We start from the raw sequence: 12,211 nt of genomic DNA on the forward strand, positions 1-12,211 counted from the left end.
GGTTGAGATTATGGAGAACTAGAAATCCTCAACTTGCTGGTTGGATGCTACCAATTGAACATCTCCCTCCGGGACATGAGGAACATTGGTCTACCTGGAAATTGTTGAACAGGCTTTGCACTGGGTTGGTAGATCAAGAATCAATATGGTAAAATGGGGCTTTCCTAGCACATCCAGTCTATGTGAATGTGTTAAGACCAAACCATAGCCCATTTCATGAACTGTAGTAAGTGTCCTTTAAGTTGCACAATGGAGGACTTGATGGCTGCGACACCTAATGCTCGTGATTTGACAAAATTCTGAGCACACACTATTTGATACGTATGTCATTAAGTACCATTATGTTATGTAAACTGTATGCTTCTGATATGAATAAATAAATAAGTGATTCTTGGATCAAAGCGTGATTCAACATGATTTCGTCAATTGTTTTGCGATTTTGCTTAAAGGTAAAGATTTTCGCAATTTAAGCCAAATGTGTGCAGTTTTGAAAAGAAAATTTTTTTTTCACTTTGTGAAAAATAGCTGCCTCTATTAATAATAATAATAATAATAATAATAATAATAATAATAATAATAATAATAATAATAATAATAATAATAATAATAATAATAATAATAATAATAATTCCTGGAAACAGAAATGGGACAGATTCAGAGGGTTAAAAAGTTCAAATATACTGATGAAATCATACAAGAGAATGGACTAGAGAAAGCTGCTGTAGACAATTGTATCTCAAAAGTGGAGAGAGCTTATAGACTGACTAAAAACATCTACAACAAGAAATGCATCTCTTGAAATGCCAAAATAAGGTGAATTACAAATTGAAGAAGCTGGAGATCCTAGAAAGAAGAATAATACGGAAAATCTTGGGCCCAATTCAGGCTGAAACCGGCGGGAAACTTTGGAACAACAATGAAGTCTACAAAAATGTGGAGAAAATTTCAGAGACCATGAAAAAGAGAAGGTTATTATTTCTCAGACATTTGTACAGAATGGACAAAACCAGACTAACCAGAAAGTTATTTGACTACCTGTGAAACAAGAAGACGACGGGCTGGATTAAGGAAGTTCGTAAAGATCTAGAGAAGACCAACATCCGGGAAGTTTGCATGTTAAACAGGAAAGCATTTCGGACCATGATTAAAAATTTGTAAGGGTTTCAACTCATTCAACTCAAAAAAGATGCGAAGAGCCTGGATGGACGGACGGACGGACGGATGGCACTCACATGAAGGAGTACTGGAGGGAGAGGAAACTTCAGACAAAAAAAAAAAAAAAAAAAATTGTTGTGTGATCCTCAGTGGTCAATTTGCAAATAAAATTTTTTTAAAAATAATAATACAGCGTTCAATGTATAACCTAAACCTAGTCTCAGAAAAGTACTCAGTGGAAATATCCCCTGAGGAAACTAAGATAATGGCTTTCTGTGTCAAGGAACCAGTAAGAAGCAAGATCTGCTTAAATAAGAACATTTTGGAAAGAGTAAATGATTTTAAATACCTCGGCTACAAACTGTCTTTCTTTGAAGAACTGGACATACCCGAGAAAATCTCCAAGTTCAACAGATGTTTGGGAATCAATAATCAAGTTTTTAGACCATCATTAGTTCAAAAACACACCCGTACAAGAATCTACAAAACCTTGGCAAGACCTGTACTTTGCTATGGAAGTGAAGCATGTACCCTGAGGAAATGCGATGAGAGAAGAATAAGTACAGCTGAAATGAAATACATGCGACGAACAGCAGGAGTCACTAAGTGGGAACACAAAAGAAATACAGAAGTGCTGAATGATCTTAAAAGCAGACCTATATTGGATTACATCTATGAATACCAGATAAATTGGCTAGAACACCTAAACAGGATGGACAGAAGCAGGATCCCCAAAGCAGTCATAAACTACTGCCCTGGTGGGAAGAGATCCCTGGAACGCCCCAGGAAAAGATGGCGTGAAAATGCAAATATTTTGTATAGACCGTAACAGTTCTTCTATAGGACTAATACATGAAAGGATGATGATGATGATGATGATGATGATGATGATGAACAATAATGATTTCATACGTGTGTTTGAAAATAGTCTTAGGTGTTATTGATCAAAATGGACTATAAGTTAATTTCCTAATCTTTTAAAAATACCATTCCCAGCTGTGAAAATAAAAAATAAAAAAGAAATTTGTGTGTGTGATTATTTTCTTCCTCTCTTTTTTATAGAAATCTTCCCCTCAAGGATCCAAGCAACATTCCAGATCCGTACGTGAAGCTATATCTCCTGCCGGACCGTTCTAGGGACTCCAAACGCAAGACTGAAGTAAGCACGCTATATATTTCTAATAGTTTTCAAGTTGTTGAGGAACATTGTTTCAAAATGTATTAAATGCATTCGAGGCCAGAACATGCTTTGATGTAGTTTCTCATCAATTGTGATTGCTCTTTAACGCTGTTGAGTTAGATCAGGTCATTTCGTATTCTATCCCATGGAAATTTAGTGCTGACAAACATGATTCAAATCGCATTGTATTATGTGCCCCACAGCGAACAGTTCAAAACTTGTTATGTTCACAGTATGATTATTGCACGTAATACGATTTGAAACAATGCTCCTCGTTTGTTTGAAGCTGTCGAATAACATATTTTTATGTAGTTAGTTGTTAGCATCTGCTTTACAAAATGAAGAGAAAATACTGCCTTTTAAAAGAAAATGCAGTATGAAATGTTCTACCAGGATGAGTAGCTCAGTCTGGTGAAAGGGCTCTAATACATCAGCCTCGTGTTGGTAAATTTAGACCTTCTGTGGGATACATTTCTATCTCCTGAACGTCTCTCTAAATCATAAAAAGTAATTAGGGTACTGTAAAACAAATAACTTAATAATAATAATAATTTATTATTAGTTGTGCATTAGAATATATAATGAGGGAGTGGAACAGGGTCAACTGTCCGACTCGTTGGCTGAACAGTCAGCGTACTGGCCTTCGGTTCAGAGGGTCCCAGGTTCAATTCCCGGCACGGGGGCTGGGTGTATGTGTTGTCTTCATCCTCATCACGACGCGCAGGTCGCCTACGAGCGTCAAATAGAAAGACCTGTACCTGGCGAGCCAAACCCATCCTGGGATATCACGGCAATAAAAGCCATACGACATTTCATTTTTACAGGGTCAACTCAAAAAAAAAACATACAATTTGGAAGCTCCAAACAAAACTTAATCTGTTTAGAATTTTTGCTGATGACCTGATGACCTTAGATTAGTTGAAATGCTGTGGAATGTAAAGCCATGGAATCCAGGAAAAATAAACTTGAACTGGCCTTCCAACTGACAAGATACATAAAACAAGAAAACCCCTTTCATGGGGGTCCAAAATTAAACATTATAAAACGGTAATTAAACTGTCCTACTCGTTGGCTGAATGGTCAGCGTACTAGCCTTTGGTTCAGAGGGTCTCAGGTTCGATTCCCGGCCGGCTTGAGGATTTTAATCGCTTTGATTAATTCTTCTGGCTCTGGGACTAGGTGTATGTGTCCGTCCCAACACACTCCTCATCATATTCAAACAACATACCACATTACCACCCACCACAGAAACTCGTGATAGTGATTACATCCCCCCATATAGGGCTGGCGTCAGGAAGGGCATCCGGCCGTAAAAGAGGGCAAAGTTCGCATGTTTGACGAAGTTTGCACCCGCGACCGCTCAGGTGTAGGGAAAAAGCAGTAGGAAAAGAAAGAAGAAAACAATTATTAAACCAGAGGCATTATATGCAGCAGAAAAAGTAAACATGAATTTCAAAGACCAGATGGAAAGCCAGGAAGGCGGTGCACAGAACACAGTGACATCAAAGCACCATGCCTCTCCAACTCGCGCCAATCACAATCAGTGAAACTTTGCCAGGTGAGCTAGTAAGGTGTGGTGAGAGCATACTGACTAATTGCAAGTTTTCAAGTGTAAAAGTAATTATCTAGATTGTGTTTGTGATTGTGATTGTCATGGAAGCAGAGGTAGGAAGTAAACTACAGGTCTTGCATAAGCAAGCGCGAGAAGTAGTGATCAAAGCGCACCAGTACTTTAAGAACGTTAAGGAACGAGCGAGGGATGAGGCAGAAGATGCTTGGGGCAATGGTGCCACATCGCAGGAACTAACAGCAGCAACGTGCGATGTACAGTACAAAGGATTGTAAGCGAAGCAAAGTCATCCTTTTAATCGACCAGGACTGTAAGTTTACGTTCACCAGAAAAAAATCCTCGCTGCCAGAAATCGGTAACAAATTTAGATGACTTTGACAAAAACTTGTTGCGCCGTACAATTTTTGACATTTACGCCGTTGGGCAATTTCAAACATCATTGAAACTTCTTAAGAAAATGAAAGAAGCAATGGGTTTCAGTGGTAGCAAGTCTTCTCTCCTTTGAGTTTTAAGAAGTATAGGTTTCAAATATAAAAAATATAATGATGGATGTAAGATGTTAATGGAACGCAGTGATATTGCTGCAGCTAGAACAGTATTTCTAAGGACCATTCATGATGTAAGGCAGGAGGGTAACTCAACTATATTTTATTTAGACGAGACTTTCGTACACCAGAATCGCACAAGGAAGGCATGCTGGATAATGAGTGATGGGACTGGAGGACTTAAGGTTCCTGTGGGTAAGGGGGCTCGGCTTATCGTGTCATGTAGGATCAGTGTCCACAGGATTTGTACCGCAATACAAATTCATTTTTCGCTCCAAATCGAAAAACAGTTCCACTGATTATCATTTGGACATGAATTCCACATTGTTTAAAAAATGGTTCCTAGAACAGTTACTTCCTAATATCCCACCGCATTCAGTAGTTGTTATGGACAATGCAAGCATTCATTCGATTCAATTAGATAAAGCACCAAACAATAGCACATGAAAGGCAGACATCGTATCTTGGTTGACTACGAATAAAATTCCTGTCAGAAATTCACAAACCCGAGCAGAACTGTTACAGATTTTGAAAGCACACAAACCCAGGTTTGTAAAGTGGGAATTGGATTCCATCGCCACAGAAATAGGTCATAGGTTTATCAGACTGCCACCCTACCATTGCCAGTACAATCCAACAATCCAAATGAAATGGTATGGGGTCAGGTAAAGGCATACATAGCAGATAAGAACAAGACTTTTAAGATCGCTGATGTTGAGAAGCTCACTCACGAGACCATAGTCAGCATTTCAACAGAGGTGTGGAGTAACTGTGTTGCACACACACAGAGAAATTAGAGGTGGAGGATTTTGCAAGGGAGATTCCAGTGGACAGCATAATGGAACCATTTATCGTCAGTCTTCAAGATTCTGAGTCTGAGTCCCAGGAATCTAACATGACACCGAGAGTGATTGAGAATCTTCCCAAGTGAATGCTTTTCACACATTTTCTTATGAGTATTTTTAATGTGTTATGCTTTGTGTCTGTGGAGTAGCCTATATCTCTCACTTACATGCCTTTACTGTACTGTACTGTACTGCAACCAATTGTGTGATGTGTTTTGTTGTTTTTACTGTTGTAGAATACAATTCTATTGAGGATAGCATGTATTGTTTTGATTTTCAAAGTTCTACTAATTATTAAGGTATTATTACACCCTGGCGTAATGTTGCTTTTTTGTTGTTGTTATTGTTGTTGTTGTTGTTATTGTTGTTATTATTATTGTTGTTGTTATTATTATTATTATTATTATTATTATTATTATTATTATTATTATTATTATTATTCCCACTTGCATGAAGAGTATTACCAGGTTAATAATTATGGTGATTTCTGTACCGAAGAATGCATTGAAACATCAGTAATGGCTAACATTAATCAGTCATTCTCTGCTCGCTATAACTCCGCCTCCGGCCGCCGTAATAGTTTCAACAGCAGAGGAAAATTTTAAGAAAAATCATAGGACCAAAATTTCAGGATAATAAGATAATACACATGACACATCCAAAACAAGAACACTCTACAAGAAAATTGAAAAAAAAACTCAGATTCTACAATACGTGAAAAAGGAGGATTCATTTTTTACAGCCTTCTCAGAATGAACTCTAATAGATTAACCAAACAAATCTTTGACTTCTTGCGTAACCACAAAACAAAACCCAACGGGTTTAAAGAAACTGAGGAAGACCTAATAGAATTAAAAATTACACAAAGTTCACTATTCGATCGAACAGCTAAAGTAATAACTGAAGACAAAAATATAAGGTTCCAAGACAAATCTACATTAGAAGCCAAACCTATTATTTCAGAAGATGAGAGGAAACAAAGATCAGAAAGAATGATGAAATACTGGGCACTAAGAAAAGAACAACACACAGAGAAATGATTGATTCAACATACACCAAAGAAGAAGAAGAAGAAGAAGAAGAAGAAGAAGAAGAAATAATGACTTGTTATCACCTTTATTATTTAATTGTGCATTAGAATATATAATGAGGCAGTAGTACACCTGAAATAACATCACACAAACTGGAAGCTCCAAACTAAATTTTTAAATTCTTAAATTTAAACTGTTTAGGATTTGCTGATGACCTTGCTCTATTGTCCACCATTATTCGGGAAACTAAGCGCTAAATTAAACTCTACTAGAAGTAGTATGAAAAAATGGGTCTTAATATCCTTTGAATAAACTGAAATCATGTTTTCTAATCCCGCACTGGTAATTAAAATAATTGATGGACATGAAATTAAAATTGTTGGTAAATTTAAGTATTTAGGATAAATAATAACTTACAATATCAATGTGAAACCAGCTTGGCATAATAGAATAAATTAATTGAAAAAAAACAAATTATATTGCCAAGAAACATACAACAGAAAAAGCTTACAGATAGCAGCAAAAAAGTCACACAGCCAGAAATAACTTATGCTAGTGAAACCATTTTTAAAACTACTAATAAGCTGAAATAGACAAAATACTTAAAACTGAAAGAATAAAAATTCAAACATGCAAAAATAAACAATATCAAGTGATGGACAATGGAGAATAGCATCAAATAAAACAGTTTATGAGGAAATTGAATGATTAAGGAAAAATTTATCATTCTTTGGACATCTTATCAGAACATCTGACACGAGAATTAGCAGAAGAATAATTGAAAAATTATGGAACAGCAAGACCAAGATTAAGTGGATCACTGAAATTAAAGATGATGCCTTTGCTGGTGTTTACAGTTAACTATGTCTTTTGGTATGGGCTAGAACAATTTTGTTACTTTCATTGATCTGTCGCTGTCTTCTACTTGGCTCTGACAATATGAAAGTGACTGAGGTATGAGCAATGCTAGTAATGCCATTCCTTATGCAACCAGTCCCTGCTATTACATACATACATACATACATACATACATACATACATACATACCGTAGAACCTCAATAATTCGAAATCGGTTAATTCAAAATCCCTCCTAATTCGAAGAAGCTCTCATTCCCGGAAACATGAGATACGGTTATGCATATTATTTAAATTGTTTATTTCAAAATACAGATAATTCGTCATTCAAAGTACAATGTTGGCCCCATTACCGAAATTCAGACTTTTAATTCGAAACTGCCTTTAAATTCTAAAACAATAGTATGTTACAGAGTAATTTAAATTCAAAATTTATCCACGTCATGATAAAACGCGTGTTCCGGAACGTGGAGGCGTAGCCTTCCGCACTTACACCCACTTCGGTGTGTCTACAGTGTGCTTCATAATTGCTAAGTTGAATGAAATCGGAATTCTTTTGTATTCAACATTTTAAGGATCACCGTAATATCATACAGTAGGCAGTGTGCGGAAAAACAGAGTCCGCGAACACTGGTGATACCGACAGCTGAAGAAAAAGCATGGCTCTTATTAACAATTCGTAGGCACCGAACAATATTGTCATTGCCAATGAAACTGCATTGCTTTCTTTTAATGCCCAGCTCAAACTGTCTTATGGTTTTAGAGGAGAAAGTGCCAGCTGAGGAATCGTACAAGGGTGGGGGGTCATTGTACTGTGTACTGTGCAGTGCACACCGAAGTAAGAAACTTTATCCCCTCGTCATAGGAATGTCCAATAAGCCACAATGTTTTAAGGGTGTCGGGCACTTTCTTTGCAAGTACCAGGCATCTAAAAATGCAAACAGTACAGTAATCCAAAAAATAATGCATTTGCACAGGGGAACCAGCTTAATTTATCCTTGTCTTTTTTTCTTTCGTTGTGTGAGGTTATGTTTGTCAGGGATTCATCCAAATGCATTATTTCATTGTAAATGTACCTTGTTGGATACATTTCGGAAATAGTTTTTTCCATGGCATTTGAAAGGTTTAAACTGTGAATCAAAGCGATTGCATGCATTAATGGGTCTTAGAATACTTTTTGTCACAACAAGTGTTTACTTTCTGAAGTACGAGAGAAGTGCCATGCTGGAAATCGTTCAAGGATAGTCGTACAGTACGTTTACATAGGTTTGAGATCGATTTGAGTACACTTACCATATTGAATACAATCCCCATTTACATGTAGGAGGCTATTTGAGTATTGTATTGAATTCGCCGGGCAACATTGACGTATACGAACGATGCAGAATTGTAGTAAAATCGATATCGCCTCTTAGAACGTGTGGTATTCCAAATGTAATTGGTGCAATAGATGGAACGCACATTCCAGTTTTACCCCCAACAGAAGGTTATTGTGATTTTGTTAAATAGGTTATTTTGACAGAATTTTGATGATGATGATGATTTCATCAGAACAAACATGGAGTGTGTGCACAGTCGTTTTCAGTATGATCTCAGTACGATCCACATTTACATGGAACTCAATTCGTACCGAGTGTGATACGATCCCAGGTTTTACTGTATCGATTTTGAGATTCAATCCGAACTGAGTCCCTATTTACATGATGTTTTCAATACAGGAGGTGTACTCAGATCGGGTATTAGTTCAGCCTGTGGGCCATCATATTTGTAATGTTACAAGTAAGTGGAATTAGTGCAATCTTACTTGGAGAGTGTCTCAGAGGAGAGATGTGTTCATTGCGATGTCCAGGAACCCACCATCCTGCCCCAAGAAGCACATTTACTTTCATAACCTAATTAAGATTATTAAACGCCATTTTCATTTCTGAAGTAGCTACTTGTGTTCCTGTTGGCCAGTGTAAAGCGGTACATGATCTCCTTCCCGTTAAGAATGTTGATCATAGTCCGTTACCAACTGCAGCACAATAAAAGCGCAACTCACGAAACTAAGGGCCTAGAGCCGCTTTGCGGCTTCTAACCGTCCAGACCAATGGTCTTGCCCACGGCAAGAATCCTAACCGTCCAGACCAATTGCCTTGTCTAGATCCTACCCTAACCGTATACAAAACTAGGGGCCTAGGGCCGCTTCGCGGCTTCTAATCGTCCAGACTAATGGTCTTGTCTTTGGCAAGAATCCTAACCGTCCAGACCAATCGTCTTGTCCACGGCAAGAATCCTAACCGTATACGATACTAGGGGCCTAGGGCTGCTTCGCGGCTTCTAACCATCCAGACCAAGGGTCTCGTCCACGGCAAGAATCCTAACCGTCCAGACCAATTGTCTTGTCCAGATTCTATCCTAATCCTAACCGTCTGCACGGCAAGAATGGGGAACAATCGAAGCATAGTTCCTAAATACAGAGGTTGGCAGCACTGAGCACTGCTGCAGACCATCCTTTCCGAGAAGGCCGCGAGCGAGTAAATAAACGACAGTCGTTAGGCGTCTGTGTGGAATACTGGCCCATGGGCTGAACTCATGATTCGGGTACTTTCTGTGTAAGTACAAGGCATCTAAAATGCATACAGTACTGTAATCCAATGAATAAAGCACTTGCACATAGGAGCCAACATAGAATTCTCCTCGTCTTTGAATCGTGTTCTTTTTTCTTTCGTTGCGTGAGGTTATGTTTGTCGGTGAGTTATGCAAGTGCATTATTTGAATACTGTAAATGCACCTTCTTGGATACATTTTGGAAATAGTTTTCTTCATGGCATTTGAAAGGTTTAAACTGTGAATCAAGGTTAAATGCATGCAGTAACAAGCCTTAGAATATTTTGCAATGCGGCAAGGGTTGGCACTTCTGAATTACGAATTGGCGGTTAATTCGAAATCACGTAATTCGAAGTCCAATTTTTTTGTCCCAACAAATTTGAATTAACGAGGTTTTACTGTACAGACATTCATTACATACATTATCATTATAGAACATTATGGCTTTCAGCATTCAGTCTGCAAGCCTAAGTGAATTTACTAAACGTTGCCACAATCCTCAATTTGCAACTAGTGCTGTGGCCTCATTTAGTTCTATACCTCTTATCTTTAAATCGTTAGAAACTGAGTCTAACCATTGTCGTCTTGATCTCCCTCTACTTTCTTACCCTCCATAACAGAGTCCGTTATTCTCCTAGGTAACCTATCCTCCTCCACTCCCCTCGCATGACTCCACTACCAAAGCTGGTTAATGCATACAGCTTCATCGAGTTCATTCCTAACTTAGCCTTTATCTCCTCATTCCGAGTACCCTCCTGCCATTGTTCCCAAGTGTTTGTACCAGCAATTATTCCCGTACTTTCATGTCCATTATTTATAACTTCTGAATAAGATATCGTGAGTCCATCCAGCTTTCACTCCCATAAAGCAAAGTTGGTCTGAAAACAGACCGATGTAAAGATAGTTTCGTCTGGGAGCTGACTTCCTTCTTACAAAACACTATTGATCACAACTGTGAGCTCACTGCATTAGCTTTACTACATCTTGATTCAATCTCACTATATTACCATCCTGGGAGAACACACAACCTAAATACTTAAAACTATGTACCTGTTCCAGCTTTGTATCACCAATCTGGCACTCAATTTTGAATTTCTTACTTACTGACATCAGTTTAGTTTTCAAAAGGCTAATTTTCATACCATACTCATTGCACCTATTTTCAAGTTGCAAGATATTAGACTGAATGTTTTCAGCACAATCTGCCATTAAGACCAAGTCATCAGTATAGGCCAGACTGCTTACTACATTTCCACCTGCCTGAATCCCTCCCTGCCACTTTATACCTTTCAGCAGATGACCCATGTAAGCTACAAACAGCAAAGGTGAAAGATTACAGCCTTGTCTAACCCCTGTAAGTACCCTGAATCAAGAACTAATTCTACCATCAATTCTCACTGCAGCCCAATTGTCAACATAAATGCCTTTGATTGACTTTAAGAATCTACCCTTAATTCCATAGTCCTCCACTATGGTGAACATCTTTTCCTTCAGTACCCTGCTATATGCTTTCTCTAGATCTACGAAACATAAACACAACTGTCTATTCCTTTCGTAACATTTTTCAGTTACCTGGTGCATACTGAAAATTGATCCTAACAGCCCCTCGGTGGTCTAAAACCACACTGGTTTTTATCCAACTTCCTCTCAACCACTGATCGCACCCTCACTTCCAAGATGCCAGTGAATACTTTGCCTGGTATACTAATCATAGAGTTGTTGCAATCCTTCCTGTTCCCTTGCTTATAGATAGGTGCAATTACTGCTTTTGTCCAATCTGAAGGTACCTTACCAACACTCCATGCTAATCTTACTACTCTATGAAGCCCTGCCTTCCCACTATACTTCACCATTTCAGGCCTGATTTCATCTATTCATGCTGCTTTATGACAGTGGTGTTTATTTACCATCCTTTCCACTTCCTCAAGCTTAATTTCACCAACATCATTTTCCTCCTTCCCATGAGCTTGGTTGTTAGCGACATCGCCGGGAAGATTCCCTTTTACGTTGAGAAGATTTTCATAATATCCCCTCCACCTGTCTAGCGATTCCCTGGGATCTATTTTGAGTTCCCCTGTATTACTCAAAACACTGTTTATTTCTTTTTTCCCTCCCTTCCTAAGATTCTTCATTAATGTCCAGAAGGTTTCCCTGCTGCTTGGCCTAGCCTTTCCAGGTTATTACCAAAATCTTCCCATGACTTCTTTTTGGATTCAACAACTCTGTTTTGTTCTTTTTCTATCATCTACGTACAGTTCCCTGCCTGCATCAGCCCTTGTTTGGAGCCATTTCTTATAAGCCTTCCTTTTACGTTTAGAAGCTGCTCTCACTTCATCATTCCACCAAGATGTTTGCTTTTTCCCATCTTTTACACACAGTTGTTACTAGGCATTCCCTTGCTCTTTCTACTACAGCATCGTTGTATGCCACCCATTCTCTT

General features: G+C 38.3%; 1 protein-coding gene across 4 annotated transcripts in view; it reads left to right on the plus strand.

Moving 5' to 3' along the window:
- Esyt2 (extended synaptotagmin-like protein 2) overlaps nucleotides 1-12,211 on the plus strand; it is a 297,125-nt gene that overhangs the window by 257,739 nt on the left and 27,175 nt on the right. For all 4 annotated transcript variants that reach the window (XM_067136116.2, XM_068225186.1, XM_068225187.1 and 1 more), the window contains one exon: nucleotides 2,218-2,314. In XM_067136116.2, coding sequence (XP_066992217.2) covers nucleotides 2,218-2,314 — 97 coding nt within the window. The remainder of the gene's footprint in view (nucleotides 1-2,217; nucleotides 2,315-12,211) is intronic.

The sequence above is a fragment of the Anabrus simplex genome, chromosome 1, assembly GCF_040414725.1.
Source record: "Anabrus simplex isolate iqAnaSimp1 chromosome 1, ASM4041472v1, whole genome shotgun sequence".
NCBI classification, from domain to species: domain Eukaryota; kingdom Metazoa; phylum Arthropoda; class Insecta; order Orthoptera; family Tettigoniidae; genus Anabrus; species Anabrus simplex.